The sequence below is a fragment of the Camelus dromedarius genome, chromosome 17 (assembly GCF_036321535.1).
Source record: "Camelus dromedarius isolate mCamDro1 chromosome 17, mCamDro1.pat, whole genome shotgun sequence".
NCBI classification, from domain to species: Eukaryota; Metazoa; Chordata; class Mammalia; order Artiodactyla; family Camelidae; genus Camelus; species Camelus dromedarius.
This window is the reverse complement of record NC_087452.1, coordinates 28,052,286-28,077,036: the sequence shown is the minus strand read 5'-3', so window position 1 is coordinate 28,077,036 and position 24,751 is coordinate 28,052,286. Positions and strand designations below refer to the sequence as shown.

Sequence of the window (24,751 nt, the reverse complement as noted above, 5' to 3'; positions counted from 1 at the left end):
AATTAAAAAAAAATAAATGCTTGTTATTGTTTGCCACTGAATTTGGCATGGTTGTTACTCAGCAATGACTGAGACAGTCTCCTTTACCTACATCCAGAGATTTCAGGCAGAGAGTGACCCTGGCTTCTCTTACTTCCCATTAAGGTGGGATTTCAGCAACGGGGTCATTTTGTGGCTCTCTCTACCCCATTTTCTCTAGGCTGGTAATGCCCCATTCAGAGAAGACAGCAGGGGCTACAGAGACCCATATTTTGGCCATCCTGGCACCTGGCACAGAGTCAGGCACAAAGTTGGTTCTCAGACAGTGCCTGATGAATGAAAGGATGAGCTAACTGTTCATTCTGGTGGGAGGAGCACTGTCAAAATCACAGCAGGCAGCATCTTGGATGCTCAGAGCTACCAGTTCTGCAGTCCCCGAAGTGTGGGAAGTGGATCTGGTGATGACACAACGCTATTTCAGATCCTGTGATGTAGACCAAAATGTGTTTATTATAATGTGCTTTAGGAAACACATTATGATGTTTAGTGGCTTTAGGATTATTACTGCTTAGGATGGGCCCGAGTTCAAAATGAAACAAAATAACAACTAGAAAAAAAGAAAAACAGTAAGTGAAAAATAACAGTAGAAGTGGTGTGTGGATATGGGAAATATGACTTAAGTTTAGGAAACACTGATCCATTTCAAGTCTCCATTTTCCTACAAATCACAACATAATCATAGCTAGTGTTTTTAAGCACTTACAAGATGCACATTTTAAAGGTTTCACAGATATTACCTTATAAACTTTTCATAGTATCTAAAGCAGATATTATTATCATCTCCATTTTGAAGGTGAGAAAACTAAGGCCCAGAGAAAAATTGCCCAAGGTCAAGTGGCAGTGAGGAGGTGAACCCCGGATGTCAACCTCCAGGATCCAGCTGTGTCTCTGTTGGAGAACCTGGCACCCAGGGAAGTTCAGCACTGCCCAAGGCTAACTGCAAAACCAGCTCCATGAGGAGCACTGTGGTGAGAACACCTGGGGTTATGGCAGGGGGTGGGCGGGGTCTGCAAGAAACAAGGGAGAGAGGTGGTAAATGCCACCAGGAAGACTTGGGAGGGAAGAGATGGGGACATAAGCAAGGCTGCCAAACTGAGGCAGGTGCTCAAGGGATGCAGAAATACTAGAATACGGACAAAGTTATTCAGAAAATAAAAGGGCTGGCACGCAGGGGCTGCTTTCTGAACTCCTCCTCAGAGACCCACCCACCCTGGTCAGCACCAGGAACTGGCTTCCCTAAGTGACATACAAGGAGTCTATAATTAGGTCCTAAAGTCACCCATTGTTTCCCTCCTGGTGGACACTTGGGGCCACCACCCTGACCTTGCCCTCTCCGAGTCATACCACTGAGTGTTCCATCAAGACAAGTCTTTTTAGGATCTGGTTTGAAACAACTTCCCGTTCCATGGCTCCCACTTGGCCTTCTGGGCAAGCTGTAAAAACATGGCTGGAATCAGGGCTTTAAAATGAAGTACTGACTTTCCATGTAATACGGTGCTTCCTTCCCTCCACAGAATCAAAGCAGGGCCATGTTAACTCAGGATATAAGGCGCTTCACAGCCCTGTTGTTGCTGAGCCCTTACGCACTAAGGAGTCGCTTCTCTGGTAGCCACCAACACCTATGGTCAACAAGACCTGGGACATGGGTCATGTTTGCTGAGTGCGGACTCTGTGCTAGGCGCTGTCTTGAGTCACTTCACTGACTCCTCATAACAGCCCTATAAGGTATGCATTACAGAACTGTTTTGGCTAAATCTCAGAAGATGGACTTTTTGAGACCTTTACAGGGCTTCACCCTTCCCTTTCTCTTCCCCTATATCCAGCTACCTCTGGTCTCTCCCAAACCCAATTTCTCCAGGTGCTTTCTCTAGAGAGTCTCAGAGCCAATGATACTTCGCTCAATGATATTCATTCAATGATATTTTCAAGAACAGGATAAAGGTCAGTACCCAGCCAGCCAATCACAGTTTGAGTTCCAGGTGATATCCTTGGGAAATGTGTGCTTAAAAGCACTTATTAAATCATTTGACTTTGAAATAGAGAAGATACGAGAACTATTTGACTCTTTGTCCAAAAAGTCATACCTTAGATTCACAGCAGAGCTAAAATGAGTTGAGAGACATCTCAGCTTGACAAGTGGGAAACTGAACCCAGAGAAGGCAGTGACTTGTCATAGATGCCTCTTCCATAGGCGCTAATTGGACCAAGGCAAACATCCACCAAAATGAGCTAATCTGCCAAAAGATTGGAAAGCAAAGTGCTACCAAAGATGCTGCACGTGACAGGAGATATAGGAAGGGCCCTGCCGCTCAAATCATCACAAGCACCTACAGGCTAAGAGTATCATTTCTGGATCCACTCTGCCTGAGCCTCAAGTCTGACCCACTACTAACGAGGTAGGAGACCATGGGCAAAGTATTTATCCTCCCCAACCCCAGTTTTACCACCAGCAAAATGGGGATAATAGTAACAGCCAAGCCCTAAAAGGATTTCATGAGCTAAGGCAAGTAAAGTAACAAAAAAAGTTATCTATAAAATGTTAGCTACTATTGTAATATTTTTATTAATGTTGCACTAACTATCCCTGAAGTGTGGTGAATCATTTCAAATGTCATCAATTTCCATATCCTAAAGGCTCAAAAAGTATTCTTTATCAGGTGAGCAAAGAGCTAGGTGAGTAAGGTGGGAAAGGAGAAAGATAGTGAAATCACTCAAGTTACAAGAAAAGATTGAAAATGTATGTCTTTAATGGCCATGTGCAAGAGTTGGAATTAGTATTACAAACATCAGTCTCAGAAACACAGTTCTGATGAGAGAAACAGAAAAGGCAATGGGCATTTTCTTTAAAAAATACCTTTGGATTACCCAAAGGTTTAACACCTACCCACAAACAAAAGGAACAGAGAGAGTGAGCTTCAGGGCTCCTAATCATTCTTCAGCCCAAAGAAATACATTTCCAGCCGTTCCTTCCAAAATAACCCAAACAGGCACCAATACTTTTAATGAGAATACCAGCAAGTCTGAATCTCCCCTGATATTATGAGACTTCATCTTCCCAATGATGAACATTCAAAACACTAGGATCACTTTAGGAATCCTACAAAAAAAGTTGCTCCAAGCAGAATAAACTTCCAAAACTGAGTTTAGCCATCTTCCAGTCCAAAGAAGAAAAGGTCTTGGAAATCCACTTTGCCATTTAAACACGCACGTGTGCACGCACGCACACACACATACATACACACACAAACACACACTTACTTTTTCCTTTGCACTTAATGAAAACAGATCTCTTATAAAAATTAATACTGGCATTGTGGAGCAGAGTGAAAGCCCCCCTCCCCTTGTTCTCCAATCACAGATGCCACAGGAAGCACTGACAGCGAGGCACTCCACTTAACTCACCATCTCCACCCAGCGCAGCCATCTGTGGTCTTAAACACAACCACACAGCTCTTTTCTAAAGTGAGGCAGAAGTGTGCCTCCATCACACCAGGTGCTTTGAACAGCAGCTCCCTGCTCAGTTTCTTGGGAGATGCAGACAGTGGCACCCTCTCACACCTCAGCTCCTGGCACCTCCCTGCCAGGCTTGGGTGGGAGTTGGGAGCCGTCCATCCCTGGCCCGGCTGCGGAGCTTACCTGAGTACGAACAAAGAAGCAACACCACACCATGGGGCGCTCCGACCTCATCCACCCGGAGTCCCCCGCCCCTAACTGCAGCGGAGCCCTTCAGACGGGATTCTCTGAGCAGAGCAGAGCATGGTTTCCCTCAAGGAACTCCTCCCCACCACTTGGGCTGCATGACAGGAAGTGACAGGGGGCCATCAGTTATATTGTCAGAAGCTGAGAACCACACCAGCTCAGAGCTCCCCACCTCTGGCGGTTTCCTTGCCGGCTGCTGCTGCTGCTTTTTCTGAGCACTCTGCCTTTTGGCATTCACGGGCGCACCAGAAATTCAGTTTCTGGCTGACAATCCCCAGCCTGTGAGAAACAAACAATGTTCACTGGGTCCCCACCTAAAGCCACACTGGGCATTCCGGCAGCTCTAAAGGGTTCAATGCCAGGATATCATGCTTTGCTCCCCAAAAGTTGGGGTAAAATGGAGAGAGAAGGGACAACGGGAGGAGAACTTTGTGTGTCCAAAGAGGAATCAGTCGTCCACTTGAACTTCACCCAAGAGTCAGGGCCCTGCCCGGGATACAGAGCCCATACTGAATCCCAATTTCATAGAGACTCAACAGAGAGAGTGAGGGTAAACACCACACCCATCCGTTCCTTTCTTTCTTTTCTTAGGCAAATCTTCTCTTCAGAGCCCCTTCAAAACAGCTGCTTCTGGAAACCTCCCTTTCAGCTTTTAACGTGAATAACCAAAGACCTTACTGCTCTTCTCAGAGTTATTATGGAAACTACTCGTAGCTGACATTTCTCATTTTATGCATTGGATATCTCACCAATGAACATCTTGCCCAGATTCTCTGCCTTTTACAAAACTCAGACTTGTTGGGTGCAATAGGAGCGTCTCGTGTGAACTACAAGGGTTCAGGTGAAAACTATGCCTGTTCAACACTTCCCCACAAACAACTGAACATTCCACCCTCCTTGCACAGGGGCAGAGGGACTCAAAGCCAAGGAGACATAACTCCAGTGCAGCTTTCAATCCTTGATTCTTATTTTTCAGTTCTCTGATGGGACAGTATTTGATTTGCAAAAATCTTATAATTGCAACTTTTAGCTGCAAAGATTGAGCCCAGATTTTCCCAAGATCTTCTTACAAATGCACAGATTTTTAAGTGCCTTTGCCCTGAGTTAAGTGGGGGCCCAGCAAAGAGAGAGGGCTCATTCAACTACAAGCTTCAATCCAAGACTCAACTTTAGAACTTACAAGAAAGCAGGCTCTTCCCATTCTCTCAGGCCAGCGGTCTGGCCTCTAACACAGGGTCTTGGAGGAGTGCATTACGTAAGGATGCACCAGGCTCTGACAGTACAAAGATGAACCGAAGATGACCAGAGAATAAAATAAATGCCGCCAGGAGACTACAAAAAGTGTTGAGGGAGCCAAGAAATAACTGAGCCTGGCAAATGCATTTTTTCTCGGGACAAAGTCTGGGAAGGCTTCTCAGAGCAAGACACACATGGGTAGAATTCAGAGGGGTGTACTTGGCAGAAGAACTGGCAAGGGCAACAGCAGCAGGGTGCAAAACCACAAGGCGCTTTGGAAGAAAGGCAAATGTTTTGAAAGTACTGCTCTGATAGGCTTGGGTCTTGCTTCAAGGAGCGTGACGGGGGTCCCATCTGTCTGCAGAGAGAAGGAAGTGAAATCGCTGTGGAAGGGCTCAGACCTTCATACAAGCATCTGGGTCACCTCAAGGTCTATATGTGGTACCTACCAGGTCTGGCACTCAGGAAATGCTCAGTAATGTGTGAAAATCAAACCGCAGTGCTCACAAAAGATGGGCTTCAGCTTGTCCTTGGAATCCCTTATTTCCCAAAGCCAGAATCCCCACAAAGCAAGCCTGAGGTCAGCGGTGCTAGTCTGGGGAAGGGGAGCAGTTCCTAAAAAGGCCTCTTACTCTAAACCTCCTGCATAGAAAGGGTCCTAATTTGTACAGGCTCGTAAACAACCTAAGATTAACCAGCTTTGGTAGCAACTCAGCTAATGAAGAATGTCAATCCCCTGAGGACCGAGGATGTCAGTCTCCCATTAGCCCAGGCACTCCTCTCCTGGAAGGTTTTCCAACAGGCCCTTCGTGGAGCTGCCGCAGCCAAGGCCAAGGTGACTCCAATGAGGATCCAAAGGAAATGGGTGATGACCATGGGGCACTTACTGAGTTTCTTTCTTTCCTGGGGTAGGAAGGGCACATTCACATGAACTAATCCTAGAATGATTAAGCCTAACTTCCGGCTGCTGACTGGGAACGAGAAAGCAGAACTGAAACCCGTGGGCTGAAGCACATTGTGGAAGAGCTGAAACTTGAGTGGGCCCTGGGACAGGTAGTGTGGAGGAGGGAGGCAGGGTGGGAGGACCAGCAGATGCCCTGGCAGGAGGAAAAGGGCATAGCCCACAAAAAGTCAGGAAAGGATGGGGCACAGCCATTTCCTCTGGTGCCCTGATGCCCATGCTTTGACCAGAAGCAAGAACTCCTGTAATGAAATTGTCCATGCGGAAGCCACCTCGGAGGAACATTTGCATAATGAGAGGCTCCTGCTCTGCAGGGCTCAAGTTCATTCTGAGCTTTATAATGAGAGCTTCATATAGGAAGGAGAATGTGGGTTTTCTCTAAGTGGCATCCAGGACACTACCGAGTATTCAAACATGTTTTTCTACTGATTTTTAAGTTTTAAAAGTAACACAGTGTTATTATAATACATTCAAACCATACAGAAGTATATGGCGTAAAAAGTGAATCTTCCCAAAGGCCCTACTTTTTCCCCACCCCAATGCCATATGCCACAGGCACCCAGATGTAGATAAGGGGGTCACAATCCCAAATGCTTTCAGGGCTGAGGGGTAAACGAAGTGAAAGAAAAGGCTGGGCAGGCACTGGGCCCCGCGGACAGTGTTTGCCTCAGGAAAGTTCCAGCTTACTGGAGTCCCAAGGGACTAATGGCCCAAGTGAACACACATTCCAATTTTTCAAGGAATCTGGAAATTCCTAGTTTTATATAAAATCCCCCAATTTTTAAATGCTGCCAACTAATCTATCATTGTAAAAAATACTGTATAGGCCACACAAAACACAGTTGCTGATGGATTTGACCCGAGGGCCACCCGTTTGCAACCTCTGGTGGCAATCCATCCAGACATTTCCTTCCATCTAAACACACATGGGACTGCTGGGTGTCACTTTTTAAAAATTTTATATTTGTCAAAAATGGAATGATAACATTATTCTAGCACTTGCTTTCTTCACTTAAAATCATCTTTCCACATCATCTGCATTTTGGACCCCTTTGCAGAGCACCCTGTGGTATGGAAGTACCTCATTTCATTAGCTCCCCCCATGAACATTCAGCAAACATGAGGGATGCGCCTGAAGTATCACCTCTCAGGTGCTCGTCCCTGAAAACATAGCTCATGACGAAAGTGCACCTGTGCACAGATATTAAAACATCCTAAGGCCACATTTACTGAAACTATAAACAGTGGCTGCTGATTTTTGATGTTTTAGTATGAGAACTTCCCATGTGTTTTTTTCATTTGATTGTCACAACTGTCCCGAGGTAGGCCTTTCTGTTATCTCTACCGTACAGGTGTTCTAAAAATCGAGACTCAAACAGGTGGCATAAGCCTGCCCAAGAGGGCCTAGAGGTAGTAGGGTGGGAGGGGAGCCAGGTGGGCTGACTTTAGAGCTCCTGCTCTGCGCAGACAGGCCCTGGAACAGAATGCCTGAAACCTGCCCTGGGACAGTCAAGAATTTGATGTTCAGTGACTGCTGACTGCAAACTACTGTAGGAGAGAAGGATCACTAACAAGTGGGACAATTCATTTCTTAGAAAGAAAAGCCTCATTTAAAAGCCCTAATTCACACTCACCCAAAGTAAATTCTACATAGGTTAGAGTGAGATGTTAAAAAGGAAAAAGAAAAAAAATAACTATGAAATTCTGGGGGCGTAGGTTCTCAGGGTATAATACTTTTCTTAAAATGGGTGGACCTGAATCAATATATATTTATGTATGGGAAACTACCCATAAGGCACCTATAGGTATGCAGAAAAACGGCCCCTCTTCTCCCACACACAGTGGTGACAATCTCTTATTGAACTCTAAAGGGACTAGCACCAAAATGGGGACTCCACCACACGCTTCCTTGTGTCACTGGAACTCAAAGTGATGTTGTTTCCTATGTTATTAGTCTATATACCTTATGGCACGTTCTGTTGAGACGTTTCATACGGTTTTCTCACCAAAAATACTATAAGAAGCATATTCAGAAGGGTTGTGCTAAGCATATTTACATAAAACAAAATGGTGAGAGTTCAGCAGAATTACTTCTTCATTAAAAGTTGGTGGCTGATGGTGGTTCTTTCCATTTAAAATTTTATTTAGGTTCTTCTATCTCTCTCCTATTTGCTTCCAAGAAGCCACAGATTTCACAAAAGCTCAGAAGTTGTCTGGGAATTTCAGGGTCTTTGACTATATTCCACTTGATGCCTTACGTTTTAAAATAATTCCACAAACTGAATTGAAAAAATAGGTGGTAAGACAATCTCACTAAAATGAGAAGGAAGCAGTGACCAAATTAAATAGTATGTGGCACCTTGATTTAACTAAGTTTCCAACATCAGAAAGGTGTTATTTCATAGATCTTAGTTTCTGAGGCTGTTGTCAGATTCAGATTAAAACTAAGAAGAAACAAAAATGCATGCTGCGGTGGAGAGGGAGGTAGAGTAATACTCTTTGGTGTTACTAGGTTAGCAGGAAGGCATAATGCGTGGCACGCCAGTGAGAAAGAAAAAGAACTTCAAAGTATTTGAGAGCCTGGGAGTTTACTCGCGGTCACACACTTTTATTGAGTGTCTTCGTATCTACTCCTCAGTGCTGGAAGTGTGGTTAATTAACCACACTTCCAGCAAGCAAACCTTGAACAGCTACTCTGCCCCCACTCCATGAACCGTGGACAAATGGGGGAGTTCAGACCCCATACCAGGCCAGTGTCAGCTTGATGCAAGGTGGTTTAACTCAAGAGACTTCAACCATTTGAAAATGCTGGTGCTCTCCTAGAGCCCTGCTTAATATCCCAGCTCCACAAGATTACAAAATGATGAGAAGAATGTGGGAGCAGACCTGGCTGCCCAAGGTCAAGAATGAATAAATGAAAGTTTTCATCTACAGTTTCAACACAAGAACTAAACATAAATGAGGGCTTGGACAGGGAGGTCTCACAGATTGCTAATCATGGCTAATCTTGAGTACTTATCTTGCTGGTTTTGTTAAGATCAATAGTTGAATGCTGTATTTTTTTCTCTCTGAATAAATTTGAACTTTTATAATCACATTCCTCACATGATTCTGTTAACCAATACACAAACAGATATTTTAAAAAGTGAATGAAAAATAAGGAAAGCCATCTACTGATTTGCCTGTGAAATAGCCACTGGCCTGGTCTCTGGGGTTCCACTTCCTTTATGAACACTGAAGAATTTCTGCACGGAGCAGACTGGGGCACTTGCACAGAGCTCATTGAGTTTCTTAGAAACATGAACACCCTTGAATACAGCTTTTTCAAAGGACTGTCAAGTTCTCTTCGTTAAACTGTCAGTTAAAAGTGAAACTCCAGTGGGTTGCTGACCTCTGCCCAATTCTTAGGAAAAAGAAAGGTTTAAAACCTGATTAGCTGATAACTGTCAGCCAAAGAGCTTCCTTACTTGGAAATGAGACTTACTATTTGGCATTGTACTGTCAAAATTGATTAGAAGTGGAAAATCTGAATATGAGGGAGGTGGTATTCCTAACACTTTAAAACTCAGGAGGATTTTAAAATGCAATTTGCTTATAATGAAAAACAAGTCTGGACAAACTGAATATCTGAGTTAAACATACATAATAAAAGCATCATTCTTATTAAAAAATTTCTCACCATTATTTTGACTCCAGGTATCTCCTTAGGGGTAATTTCTGGAAACAACTAGCTGGCTGAAATAATGAACAGTAAATTAATACGGGAGCTCTGTGATTTTTGGCTCTGCCATTTACTAGTTGAATGACCTGGTAAGTCACTTCTTAATTTCCTTGACCCTTAGTTTCCTTATCTGTGAAACAGGAATAATGAATGATTATCCCTTACGGGGTTGTAGAGAAGACCGTAGGAATCTAACTGATACGTGTATGTGTTTAAAAGCAGAACAAAAGATGAACACTGGGGGTGATTTACCATTTTTCCTATTTTTATATAAATTAAAATTTTTTCCATAATACAATATTTTTAAAAGATAAAAGCATAGTAATAATTTCTCTAATTTTTTTTAAGCAGAAAAGGAAGTTTTTTGGTGTAATTGTGGTCATTGGTTCAAATTCGTGCAAGTTGAAAAACAGGTACCAAATCTGAAATAGTTTGCTTTTTACCCTGCCAACTGGGCATCTAATAAGAAAAAGGCAATGGAAATTTGCAATTTGTCATTTTCCCTCTTCCTTCCAGTAGGGAGAAAAATGAGAAGGTACTTAAAACTCAAGTCCTATTTATTTTTTAGATGTTATAATACTAACTTCCTTGAAATCCATGTGTCCATCTAAAAAGTTTAAGACATCTATGAAAATACCCCCCAAGAAAACAGCAAGAGATTAAAAAGCATGTTTACATCCACGCCTGAGAGCGTTCATTCATTCTGCCTACACAAGGGTGGAAGTCTTCTTTTGTTGTTGTTTTATTTTGTTCGGTGTGTATCATATGTACTTGGAGAATAAATATTTTCACTTTTTCCCTTAAATTGGAATCAGAAAGAAATCACGAAAACACGGGAAACCAGCAGACAAAGCAGGAGGTGCGCAGACAAGGCTTCCTTCTAGCTCCCACGCCAGGGAAGCTGATTCTGGTTGGAAGCTCAGTGCCTCCTAGTCAGGGCTCTGCCCTGAAGGCTGTCCCTTTAAATCAGACTTCCTGGTAAGGCTCAGAGATTTCTGTGTGTAGCTTCCTGGAGACAATATAAGATAAACAATAAACTTTGCAGCAAAATCTTGGACAATAAACCCCACGTGGTCATAAAAAGAAGCAATTATAAGCACTGACAATGGCTAGGGCATTTCCAACAGGAATGCAAATCTGTGATAAACATGGGAGAAACATGCTACCCTCACACCTGCACAAACTAAATTAATTTAAAAGAAAAGTTCCTAGCCTTTCATCAGATTGAGAAATAGTTGTTTCCAAATTTGTCACGACTTTTTAAAAATCATTGTCTAAGAGAAAAGCAATCCAATCTTACTTAAAGTGCCACCACCTATTAGATGAACGTTGCTGAGACCAAGTGACTCCATGTGTCTCTGTCAGGGACATTTATCACCCTCTGGATATTCTGTAGCTCAACCTCCTCCCTAGGTTTGGGGAAGTCTCAACTCATGAACCAGAGCCAATGTTCTACCAAAGGAGATGAGGATGCCACACATTTGCTTTCCTTGCCTCCTTTGCAGGTAGGGCACGAGAGCATGAAGCTAGGCTCAGCCAATCAGATACCCCCACCCCAGACTTGGCATCAGCAGCTGGTGAGCAAAGCAGCAGGGACAGCGCAGACTCTGTTCTGGTGAGAGTGGCAATAGCTCACAGGGGCGGCAGATGGAGTAGCTGTGTTCTGTAACCAGTGTTGGTGGTACAATCCAAGGTATCTACACCTGCCTGGCAGTGGCAGCAATGGGATCCTTGTAGGAAATGTTTGGCAGTGTAATTTGGGTTGTTCCTGGTTCCCTGATCCTTCCAAAATTCCCTGAGCTTCCTATATCCCTTAATAAATTCATTTTCTGCTTAAATCAATCACAACTGGGTTCTATTGCTAGGGGTTTGCTCATGCACACAGAACACAGGATGGGCTAAAGCTGGAGTCATCCAGAAACCAATCTTACAGAAGGATTCTGAGCATAAGGACTGAATGGCTTTTTTCACACTTTGAATTCAACCCAAACTGTCCCTCAGCCAGCAAGGCCCTGCGTCAATTGGCCCCTGTCTCCTTCTTGGATTTCATCTTATCCTACTCTCCTCCCTCCTCCTAAGCTCTGGTCACACTTTGTGTTCCTCATCAGGCTCTTTCCTGCCTTGGGGCCTTTGCACTTTCTCTCCAGAAAACTCTTTCCTCCAGCTCTTCACATAGCAGCGCGTCCTTCTCAGAGTTCAGTCACAGCTTTCAGGAAGCCTTCCATGACCAGACTGCCTAAAGAACCACACCCCACATCCCACCAACTTATCCTTTATCATGACACCCTGCTAATTTCCTTTCCAGCACACATCCTGTGATTAATTTACTTCATTATTAATAGCAATAGCAACCACCATTGATTGGAGGCTTGTTACAGCCCAGGCTATAAGACCCAGGCGAAGCTTATTTAATTGTATGACCACTATGAGACAGGTACTTTTATTATCCCTCAGTTATAGATGAGGAAACAGGCTCAGAGGGGTTAAGGAACTGTCCTAGCGCGGCAGCGATGGAATAGGGATTTGAACCCAGGCCTGCAGCGCAGGCTCATTACCACAGTGCTTATTCAAGCAGTTGTCTTGGCAGCGACAGGATGAGCCTTGAGCACAGTGCAGGCTCTGGGCCACAGGAGCCCACGGCCTGGTTTTCCAGCTTTTCCACCTGGTATTCCGCCTGCTCCTCACGGAAACTCCTCAGGGAAGAAAAGCAGCCAGGCACATGTAAAGAGAGGGCGGGGGTCCTTCATTTAACAGAGAACTGCCCAGCTCTGGCTCAGGGTGTTGACACACAAAAACACCACGGAGGAGCTCCCAGGCCAGGGGACACAGACCTGCCCATAAAGCTTGCGGCTCAGACTGCCGCATTCCACGATCTTGGAGCACTGGGAACACAGAGGAAGCACCGGGGACAATTCTCAGATCTCCCCTGAGTGAAAGTGCCACTTGAGCAGATTGTTGGGAACGTGCAGGAGCTGCCAGGCTGAGGGGAGGGAGCCAGAGCAGAGGAGAGAAGTGGAGGACAGCATGGCTCATCCAGGAAGTGAGGAGATATTCAAAGGACCTGTGGAAGGGATTGGGGGTGCTGGTGGGGGGGCAGGAGGTAAGAAACTTGTAGCCAACATAGGAATTCCAACTCTATCCTGTAGAAAATGGAGCACCAGAGCAAGTTTTTTGGTAAGAACAGACCTGACCAGATAAAAATTCTTTTTGTTAAGAACAGTAGCCATGGCTCTACAACACTGGTGAGATTTTTGTTACCCTATTTCCTACATACATACATAAATACATGAGCTAAAAGCCAGGAACTGTAACAACAACAACAAAAATTCCATTTCTGTGCTTCACAACTCCATCTTTTGCTGAATGAGCGGTGAAATAAATTTGCTCTTCCAACAGGAGTTAAGCACAGCCATCACCTCCTGAACTGTGAAATTACACAGAGCTCTCACAACTGTAATTTATGGAGAAAAGAAGGAATTACCCCACTACTTGACTTTACAACTTCAATCACCTCTGCCCGGTTCCCCCAGTGTGATAACGAGAACCTCACCTCTGGGTTGTATCATCATTAAAAAGAAAGGCTAATTTTTTTTTTAAAGAATGTATGAGGTTGAGGCATAAAGGGCCTCCTGTGTTGAAAGAGCATCTGGGGACTGTGGCAGGATCCGCCAGAAAGACCCTCTGAGGATAGGTGTGATCAGCGCATAGTAACAGGCCCTAGGAAATGGTTTGCTAAGTTTGCAGCCAAGGAGGTCTGGGAGCACTGAAGCCAGCCAAGGAGGTCTGGGAGCACTGAAGCCAGCAAGGGCACAACATCTGGAAAGTAGGTTGGAAATCAATGAAGTCAGTTTAGCATAAGGATGAAAAATAGAAATTCTGAGACAAACATCTTGGATTTAAACCCCAGTGCTATTGTTTACTGTGTGACCTTTGGAAATTTACTTAACTTCTCTGTGCTTAAGCTTCATCATCTGTTAAACAGGGATTATAAGAGCACCCACCACACAAGGTCTTTGTGTGAATCAACTAAATCACTTTAAACAGTGTCCAGGACATGATAAGTAACAATAGCAGCTCTTGGAGACTGTGTACGGTAAACAATGAATTCTGCAGCAAAATCATAAGCCCCCAAGTGTGATAACAAAAAGCAATTATGCTGTACACCAGAAATTGACACATTGTAACCGACTATACTTCAGTAAAAAAAAAAAAAGCAATTATAAGCGCTGACAATGGCCAGGACATTTTCAACAGGAATGCAAATCTATGCAAACACTTCTTCCTGCTATCACTATTTTATATATAATATTTATTATGATATATAACTAAGACATGCATTAAAAATAAAAAGTTATTTTAAAATATTATATAACATTACATGTAACATGATCTAATGTAGAAATATAATGATTTTATTATGATCTGCTTTAACCCAATTTAAAAATTTGTCAACAAAAATGAGGGGTCTGAGAAAGGGAGCCCCCACAGCAGTTGCCTGGGTGACGCTTGTGCAGTGACTTTTGACCACCTTCAGGTAGAGTGACAATGACACTAACATGGACTCTACAGCCAATCTGCTGGGCCAGAGTCTAGGATTCACTACATGTGAGTTACATGCTTGGAAAAGTCACTTAGCCCTTAAAAACCTCGATTTTTCATCTCTACAAAGGGGTAACAATAGTACCCCTTATAGTTTGTACCAAGCACTAGTGCTCAATTTTATATGCATTTTTCACAAATAATCTTCCCCCAAACCCTGTGAATCACATATGATGTCCATTTTACAAATGAGAAAACCCATGGCTCAGAGACATTAATCAAATCACCAAAGGACACACAGCTAGACTGACACAGTAAGTCTGACCTGAGCCAGCATTCTAAGCCAGCCCTCAATTCTGCTGACCTATGAAGCATGAGAAGGATGCATTGCAGCCCCTCTGCAGGATGAGAGGGGTAATTAACATGTGCACAGGAATGATTTTTGAAGAAGGGTCTGTGTTTTCCATTGCAGATCTCTACCCTTATGACACTTGCTAGGCAGGGAAACTTCCCCTTGTTAAGCAGCTACTATGCACCAGGCACCTTGCTAATTGTCCCATCACATCATCGCCATCTCATCACCATGGAAATGCTCCAAGACAAGGATTAGAGGACACTCAGGTTCTGAGAGGCTGAGTTTCTGTTCCACAGTCACAGAGCTTGTCAGTGGTGGTACCCCACCACACACCTGGGCCTGTCCTACTCCCACTTAGGCTTGGAGACTGGCTCTGTTCACTCCTTAATGTCCTTCAGCGCCCCTCTCCCCCTCATTACCTCCTACTCTGAAAGCACAAAGCTACTCATTCTGCACCCGGATAATGACCATGGGGGCTGAGCAGAGCCATGGCACAAACTATAATTACTACAGACAACAATTTGCATTCCAAGTCTGAAATGTGCTCAGGGCCTCACTTGAGCCCTGTAATCAGCTTAGCCTCTGCCCAAATCTCCCTCAAAATAAAGACATACTTAAGGAACTGAGACACAGGTGGGGGGGTGGGCTGGAAAATATGCCTCTGCCCCCAGCGAACTGCCACCTGAGGAAAAGCCATGCCAAGAAATGACCAGGGTTGAGCAGGATCTAAACCCCAGAGAGGTCACATTCCTCTGTCCCAGAACAAAGAAAACAGTAGCCAGGAGAGTGGACAGGCTGGGCAAGACCGGTAAATAATTAAAGGCAGGAAACGCATTACATAACATGTGGGTCTCAGTGCGAGGTGGAAGGGACACCCTTCCCTCCTTTATCACAAGTTGCTGTCTTGCCTCTGAGTCACTTTTTGGGGTGTGGTGGCCTTGACGCCACACGACACCCACAAGATCAGCAAAAGGCTTATGATGTGCATGCTGTGGGAAAAAAAATACAACCTCTGCATTAAAGAAAGAGTTCCAGGAGGACCTTCCCATGAACAAAGAATGCTACGATTTGGAGGCAAGAATATACAATGGAATAAAGACAGTCTCTTCAGCAAATGGTGTTGGGAAAACTGGACAGCAGCATGTAAATCAGTGAAGCTAGAACACTCCCTTACACCATACACAAAAATAAACTCAAAATGGATCAAAGACTTAAACATAAGACAAGATACAATAAACCTCTGAGAAGAAAATATAGGCAAAACATTATCTGACATACATCTCAAAAATGTTCTCCTAGGGAAGTCTACCCAAGCAATAGAAATAAAAGTAAGAATAAACAAATGGGACCTATTTAAACTTACAAGCTTCTGCACAGCAAAGGAAACCATAAGTAAAACAAAACGACAACCTACGGAATGGGAGAAAATTTTTGCAAATGAAACAAAGGCTTGATCTTCAGAATACATAAGCAGCTCATATGACTTAATAAGAAAGAAACAAACAACCCAATCCAAAAACGGGCAAAAGACCCAAACAAGCAATTCTCCAAGGAAGACATACAAATGATCAACAGGCACATGAAAAAATGCTCAATGCCGCTAATTATCAGAGAAATGCAAATCAAAACTACAATGAGGTATCACCTCACACCAGTCAAAATGGCCATTATTCAAAAGTCCACAAATGACAAATGCTGGAGAGGCTGTGGAGAAAAGGGAATCCTCCTACACTGCTGGTGGGAATGCAGTTTGGTGCATCCACTGTGGAAAACAGTATGGAGATTTCTCAAAAGACTAGGAATAGACTTACCATATGACCCAGGAATTCCACTCCTGGGCATATATCCAGAAGGAACCCTTCAAAATGACACCTGCACCCCAGTTCATAGCAGCACTATTTACAATAGCCAAGACATGAAAACAGCCTAAATGTCCATCAACAGATGACTGGATACAGAAGATGTGGTATATTTATACAATGGAATACTATTCAGCCATAAAAACCGACAATATAGTGCCATTTTCAGCAACAAGGATGTTCCTGAGAATGTCATTCTAAGTGAAGTAAGCCAGAAAGAGAAAGAAATATACCATATGAGATCGCTCATATGTGGACTCTAAAAAAAACCAAAACACAAATACAAAACAGAAACAGACTCATAGACATAGAACACAAACTTGTGGTTGCCAAGGGGGAGGTGGGGTGGGAAAGGACAGACTGGGATTTCAAAATGTAGAATAGATAAACAAGATTATACTGTATAGCACAGGGAAATATATACAAGATCTTATGGTAGCTCACAGTGAAAAAAAATGTGACAATGAATATATATATGTTCATGTATAACTGAAAAATTGTGCTCTACACTGGAATTTGACACAACATTGTAAAATGACTATAACTCAATAAGAAAATGTAGAAAAAAAAAAGAATGCTATGATTTGGGTGCTCCCAGGTGAGGAAGGAGTGGGGAGTCGGGGTGGAGGATACCAGAATTATCAACCATGCCTGTGGCCTCTTTTACTATATCTAAATCACAGAGGCATTTGTACTAATAATTTTGGCTCCAAATGTCTAGAGTCTTGGGTACTTGTTAACTGGAATTCACCGCAGCCCTACTTTCTTTTACTTGTGAAAGAGGACAAACCACACATCAACTTCCATCACCCCAGACCCTGACTGAAGACTTTCACATGAAACCTGTACTGAACTGATGGCATCTGCAAGATTGCCCTAAAAATCTGAGTGTTTCTCAAACTTTAAGGTGCCCACAACTCACCTGGAGATCTTGATAAAACGCAGATTCTGATGCAGGTCTGGGGTGGGACCTAAGATTCTGCATTTCTAACGAGTTCCCAGGTGCTGTTGCTAGTACGGCTGCATGGGCCACACTTTAAGAACCTTTGCTAGAAGACATGGCTTAAGCAGAATCATTCCAGTGTGTATTTCCAGTGTTTCTACAGTCATGATGTCAAGTGGCTTTGTTCTAAGAGCAAAGAGGTAAACTCAAGCACTGGGTATCTTCAAAGTTCTTGTTTCAAGTTATCTTACTGGTGGTTAACAAGATGACTGTTCTTGAAGGAAAACCTTGCTGAACGCTAACAAAGGAAAATCCAGCAGATCTTCCCTTGGCCCAAGTTCCTGGAATAGCCTTGGATCCTGAGATTCAAAGGACAACACAGTTGAGCATCGTGCCTTCACCAGCACTGTCACCACTGATGCTTCTCTCCTGGTCGGTGGGGTGGCCAGCCCACTGTGGGCTCAGCCATGCTCTAGAGGCTGAGTAACCCGATAACGCAGCCTCCTAGCTGTGGCCAGGGGCCTTCTAAGGACTTGAGCACTGCCTCCTCAGTCACAGGTCCCCTCCCAACCAGACAGGCACCTTAACAAAACTATTCACCTAATCCAACACATTTTTTATTTTTAACTGGCTGGAGCTGCTGCCCAATCCCGTTATGCAAACAGTACACAATGAATTGCTGATAGCATCTCCTCACCATCGCCAACACAAACCGTGCCAGGCCAGCAGAAACGAGCCCAGTGACTGTAAGCAACAATAGTTGCATGAGTTTGTTTAAATAAACACAACGAACAACAGGTGAAAATGTTTTTATCTCCTCTTATTGCTAAACCAGAGACTTTTGAAATAGAGTTCTCGAAATAAAATCAGTGTCAAGCATAAGAAACAGAAGGCAGCTGAGCAAAGAACACCCAGAAAGCCATCTTTGTGTTTCTTCTATAGATACACACGGAGACATAGATTTCTGGACTAAGTTACTAGAACCACTAAAACCAAATCAACTGACTTACTTGTATTGTCTGTTTATCGCCTTACAGTAAGGATTTTCTTTCCTATTCTTGTCCACCGCACTTTTGGACATTGCCATTTGAGTTGGATAGTGGAAATATTTCTTAATACATTAAAGAAGTCTGACATCATTCAATAACATAAAATTACACATAAGAGGTGTAAGAGGCAACATTAGTCTTTAAACCAAGACCCTAAAATAGAAAAAAAAAAACAATGCAAGTGGACAAGGGAAGAGAAATGGACATTTATTAAAGTAGAGAGATGGTGTGCAAGGACTAAGTAGGTTCCAGGGACGGACTTTGATGGACCACGTCAGAATGACTAATGACACAAGATGGAGGAGTCACTTCCTGAGCAACGGGTGTTGGGAGAAAAGGAAAAGCAAATCGAGGACAAGCATTTCAGTGGCACATATGCAGGGCCTCTGAGTCACTCTGGATAATGAGATGAGTATATTTTCAAAAGAAGGGAAAAGGACGTGACATTTAGACTGTAAGAACAGGCAGCAGGAGGCTTTACTACGTTTCAAGAACAGTATATTGTGTCCATTTGTACAAATTCTGTAGACTTGGAAAGACCATTCCAGTCTAAAACTCAATCTTTTGTTCTTCCTTGAGAGGTTTTATAATTTGGTGATAAACTTAACTAATGCCTGACAAATATCTGCCCCACCCCCTCAAAACCATGTTCACTTTCCACTTCACAGTTTCCACAATGAGAAACACACTTTGGGGTGAAGGGTGTTTTTAAAAAGCCAATTATCTTTTTGACCCCGAAATTCCTAAGCCAGATTTGCAATCAATAGCCCTCAAGTTTCAGTAATAAATTAAACCCATGAGGAGGAGCACACAGGTTGCCATATTATGTATTCTTCTCTAATTTTCCCAAAGTGATATTACACAGTATTGTTCCAAGCTATCATCCAGAACCCATAAAAATAATGTGCCCCAATTCAGGAAGATGCAACTGAGTTACCTATTAGATCTTTGGAATATTAACTCTTGGGGATGATTGTTTTAGGACTGTGATTTCTCTCTTGACTGAGTCCACAGTATTCATCCTTATTAAGGTGCTTTCCTCCCCTCTCAAATATCCAAGTAAGATTTATGGATTTTTTGTTTTTGTTAGAAAAGGAATACAAAATTCCTCCATGTTCACCTTTACCAAGTTCTCACATTTGAAACTCCTCTACAAATAGATGCCATATTTTAAAATTCCATCTTAAGTAACCATGGGATTTAGGCCAATTCATTGAGTTTCTGACTCAGGTTTACTCCTGTTGCCTGCTGTGGATGATTTTTATTCATAAACCTTCCAACCTAAAAACTCCACTTCAAAATTACAGTTCAAATATTTGTCTTCCCACCTCAATTTTCTTCTCTTTAATTATAAAAACTATGTATGCACCATGTAGAAACTTGAGAAAGTCAAAACAAAACAAAACAAAGAAAAAAAAGTCACATAACCTCACTTACAGAGGGGAAATCATTATTAATATTTTGGCATATTTTCTTTCAGCCCTCTAAATGAGTTTTTTCCATAGCAGGCTCATTACTATATATATAATTTTGTTTCCTGCTTTTAAAAACATAACAATAAACATTTTTCCTGGATTGACACTCTTCCTCAACATCCCCTAATGGCTGCATAAAATGCACCCATATGGGTAAAACACGATTTACACCAACTGTTCCACGTTATCAGACATTTAGATTTTTTCCATTTTTCTGTCACTATAATGACTGCTGTACTAAACATTTTTGTGCATAAATCCTAATCCATATCTCTGGTAACTTCTTTAGGATAAATTCCTGGAAGTGGAATTAGTAGATCAATAGCCATAAATATGTTTACAATTCTTGACACAAATAGCTTTCCAGAAAGATGATCAAGTAACAGAGCCACTGAACATCTGTGAGAGCACCCGTCCTACTGCACCCCCACAAGCATTTAATGTTATCAGTTTTTTTTAAAAATGCTGATTAATTCTGTAGCTGAAAAATGACACTTCGAAAAATTTCCAATTCTTAGACTGACCCACTGAGGCCAATTTCAAATGTTTCCTCAGTATCAGAATAATCTCTTATCCTTCAAAATACAATGTTAATTTTTTCTCAGATGTAAGAATCCAATCAAAACCACAAACATGAAAAGAATGTAGTCATTTGTTGAATGTTTTCACTGGGCAACTAAGGTGCTGTAGTTAAGAAGCCAAGAACAGCCGGTACGATGTACCAGTCTGTGACAGGATGGAGAGACGCCCAGCACAGAGAGACACGCACAAAATAAATTCAGAACAGAATTCGCTGCCAAACTTCACAAGATACATAAGATTTGAATTGGTGTAAGCCAACACTTATCAGAAGGAATACGTTCAAATGTTCAGGAATATTTCCGCACTACATTTAAAATTCATTCAATAGCATTTTAGACAAGAAATTTCTTTCCTCCCTCCAGACTGGTGCATATTCCCATATATAGCAGGTTTTTTTTTTTAAATTTAGCGGCACGTACATGCAAAAGCAAGTGGTCCAGACTCTGTCTCCTATAACCCAAGGCCTGAATTGCTCACCCCACAACATGGAAAAGTATTAGATAAATGGAAGCTTTTACAACTATCCTGGAAATGTTTGGGGGTATCTTCCCCACATTCTCTTTCCAGCAAATTTTTCCCACTTCCCCCCATGTTGTCTTCAGTTCCTGCTGAGTGGATATAAGATAACAGTAGCAACAGCAAGGAGGGGGAAAAGTATTTATTGAGCATCTACTATGTCACAGACCCAGGACTAAATACTTGACATAAATTATTTAATTCTCATAAGAACCCTCTGAGTTAAATACGTTTTTCAGATAGGGAATCTGAGTCTCAGTGAGGTGACTTACTTGCCCAAGCTAGTAAATGAGAGATCTCTTTGGCCCTGACTCTGGCCACTGATGACTGGGTCAAGGGGGAGGGAAGCCTCTCTAGGAACTGGCCAGCAGCCTGCCCACCACTTGTGAGGCTCAGCACAAGAAAGACGATCTGAAGCAATCAGAGTTTTCTTAGGGACTTGGGGATGGGGCAACTGAGACTATCCTGTGAGCTTTGGGAGAAGGAGCTGCTGAAAGAGCCTACCAGGCTGGATCAGAGCTGATATCACGGCAGGCCCAGCAATGCCACACGCAAGAAGACACTGGAAGCAGTACCTACATATCAAGAAGGTGAAAGCAGAGAGAGAAAGAACGAAACCAACTCACAGAGAGAAATCCTGGGTTTCTGCAATAGTAATTCTTTTATTAAGCAGCCCTTTTCTTGAGATAATGGGAGGAAGTGCCTGCTTTTTTGCCAAGAGCTCTGTGTGAAATATCCACCAAGGAATCTCCACTGGAGTCATTTCTCACTCAGACTGGACTGTCATCAGCATCCACCCTGTATAGCAAGTTGGCACCATTCATAACAAACAATCAACGTCATGTGCCCCTTAATGGGATGCAAGTAGCCAGAACCCCTTAGAATGTTTTCCTCCCCAAAAGTGCTTAACCTGAAACAAACCAAATCTTTAGATCTAAATATCAGTTTATAAAAAATATAAAGGACAGGGGAGCAAGTTAAATGACATTATAGGTAAGCAATCAGATAAATTAAAATGTGAGACCCACTCCACAAACAATTGGTCTGGCCTTTTCAAAAAGTCAGTATCACTTTTTTTTAAAGGAGAGATTAGAGGCGTATTCAACAACTTAAAAGAACTAAAAAACATAATAATAAAATAAAATTGTGGTCCTCAATTGGATTTAAAAACCCAAAAAATCCAGCCAGATGCAATGCCTGGCCTTTGAATGGTTTTGTGGGAAACCAACTATAAAAAATGATTGGGGAAATACGAATATAGACTGAATGCTGGGAAATTAATAGTAACTTTCTTAGGTTTAATAATGTAGAAAAAACGAGTCTTATTCTTAGGACGTATGTATTGAAGTATTTTGAAGTGAAGGGTCATGATTGTCTTCCTCTGAAATGATTTAGTAAAATAAAGCCAAATTATATAAACAGCTAGAGATAGACAAACAGGTAAAGCAAATGTTAGCAATTGTTGATTCTAGATGGTAGGTTTCATTGCACTTATCTTTCCACTTCCCACACATTTAAAAATTTTCATAATAAAAACTTGAAAATAGCACATATAGTAAAAATAATAATAATAATAATGGAAACCCCTTAGGAAGATACCAAGTGAAGCCTGACAGCCCTTCTCTCAATAAACCACACTCAACAGTTCCTACTTTACTGCTAGAACAAATATTGTACATACATCCATCCTCAGTTCAGCCTCAGATAAAGCTGTTGTTTGTTCTTAGGTAGAACACAGCACAAAAAGCCCACATCAAGGTCTAGAATCACCATCACCCCATTGGGATGGACAGAGAGAAAAGCAGTTCACTATCGCATCTAACACTGAGTCGTAAGTTCCCTCCCCACTCCCTTTTCTATGAGCAGGTCTAGTTGAACCTTCATAAATTAAATGCATATCTGATACAACTCTGTTGCACCTTCCTCAAACCAGAGCTATAAGTTTAAACAAGTCCTCATCTGTCCATAAAAAAGAAATAGGCCTCATTCCCTTTTTTTCCCAAATGGATACTAGGTCAAATCAGCCTTGAGGATACAAAAACACATTGTGTATTAGCAGTGTTCTGCTGTATAGTATGTTTCCCCCTCCCTGAACATGTGTTAGCCAGGAGATCAGGGCAGTGGTTTATCCAGCTGGTTTTATTACCAGTACCAAGTGAAAGTCAGCAGTAAGAGTCATGCACAAAAAGGCTAGTCCAGGAGTTGTGTTCAGGGAGATTTCCAGAGTTGGATGGCAGAAGGAGAGAGCCTGGGTGGGGGACGACAAATGTGGGAGGTCCAAAAATCAAATAAGAGAAGCATTTTCATCATCAGACCTCTGTAGGGCAGCCCATGTAAAAATTAGCTCTATACAATCAAATTTTAATGAGCATTTGCTTTTAAAGAATATTTATTTCAATTAGTAAAGATGAGTAAGTTTATAAGACATTCATTTTCAGTGATAGAAGTATCTTAAGTTATGTTAAGTATAAGTAAGTGGCTAGAAAGTAGAACATGTGTGTGGTAAACACTGATAGGCAGAGGTGAAAGGAGGAACAGACACCTAATATTCATGAGGCACCTGGTTACTAAATGTTTGTTATACACTAAGTATGCATGAGACTTATGAGGGACTAACTACACAGAGGCACTAAATATATATGAGAACTTAATATACATGAAGCCTTAATTTGGCTACCCATTGGAGATGGAGGACCATTCTGACTCCACGCACCCTCTGCTCAAGAAACACAAATAAAATAGAAATCAGCCAACTGTTCATCTGACTAGTTGGCAAACTGCTGCTGTTGACCAGGTATATTTGTCCCTGAGTCTTTATGATAAAGCGAGTGTGTGTCATTGGCCCAGGGCATTTTCAGTCTGTGAACCTCTTGCTTGCACTTCAACTCTGGTCCTTGTAACCATATCATCAGGAGGGAAGGCCACTGCAGTAGAGAGAGAGAGGACATACTGGCACTGTGAACCCTGGGATTCAGGTGGATCCTTTTGTCCCACCTGCATCCTCTCCATAGCATGTTAACTTACCCCATCTTTCCCCCCTTGCTACTCGCTATGTTTCGACTGGTTTAACTGGACAGTGTGATTTGAGGATTTAAAGAAAAGAGGGAAGTGCTACTGAGAGTCACAATGAGCTAAATCCCATCCAATCCATTAAACGGGCCATACTACTGTGAAGAGGAAGAAGCTGACGGGAAAGAAGAAAAATCAGTGATAGGACCTGTACCAGCCTCCATCCAAGAGGATTCAATTCCCATCCCTAGCTTCTGACATGGGCAGGAAACAATATAAAGTCTAACATGAAGGCAAAAAGGAAAACTGAGGGGGAAGGTTCAGCTTCAGAAAAGGGATTTTCCAAATTGGTGCATTCCTTCAGTTCTCAACATCGCTGTCCCCCTCCCATGCCTTCAAATAGCATAAGGACCTTTTGGAGGTGATGAGATCACTGCCATGATATTGTTTGTGTAATAAAGGCTAAATTTCATTAGAATGAAAAATAAACAGCTCCATGAAGAGCCATAAATGCAACAAACCACGAAGCAACACTGAGACTGATTTCTTGGGCCACCTTCTATTTAAAATCCCTGACTAAGCTCCTCCAGTACTTCCCAACAGTACAGAAATGATCTTGGCCATTTTAGAATGCAGTTTTCCAGGATCTACTATTACTTGGGTTAATCCAGAGGACTATTATGGTTTACATCTTATGAGCAGTCTGTTCTTGCTCCCAGATCAGATTGTGAGGTGAAAAAATATATCAACTAAAAGGACTACTTCTAA

The 24,751-nt window shown here is 42.4% G+C and overlaps 1 protein-coding gene across 3 annotated transcripts in view; it reads right to left on the bottom strand.

Annotated features, from left to right (window-relative positions):
* The window catches only part of ARHGEF3 (Rho guanine nucleotide exchange factor 3), a 281,549-nt gene that overhangs the window by 152,616 nt on the left and 104,182 nt on the right, over window positions 1-24,751 (bottom strand). Inside the window, exon 1 of one of the 3 annotated variants that reach the window (XM_010980900.3) lies at window positions 3,676-3,827. The exons of the other annotated variants lie outside the window; for them this stretch is intronic. Within the exon in view, the coding sequence (XP_010979202.1) occupies window positions 3,676-3,726 (51 nt within the window). The 5' untranslated portion in view covers window positions 3,727-3,827. Of the gene's footprint in view, window positions 1-3,675; window positions 3,828-24,751 lie in introns of those variants that run through there. 3 annotated transcript variants of the gene reach the window in all.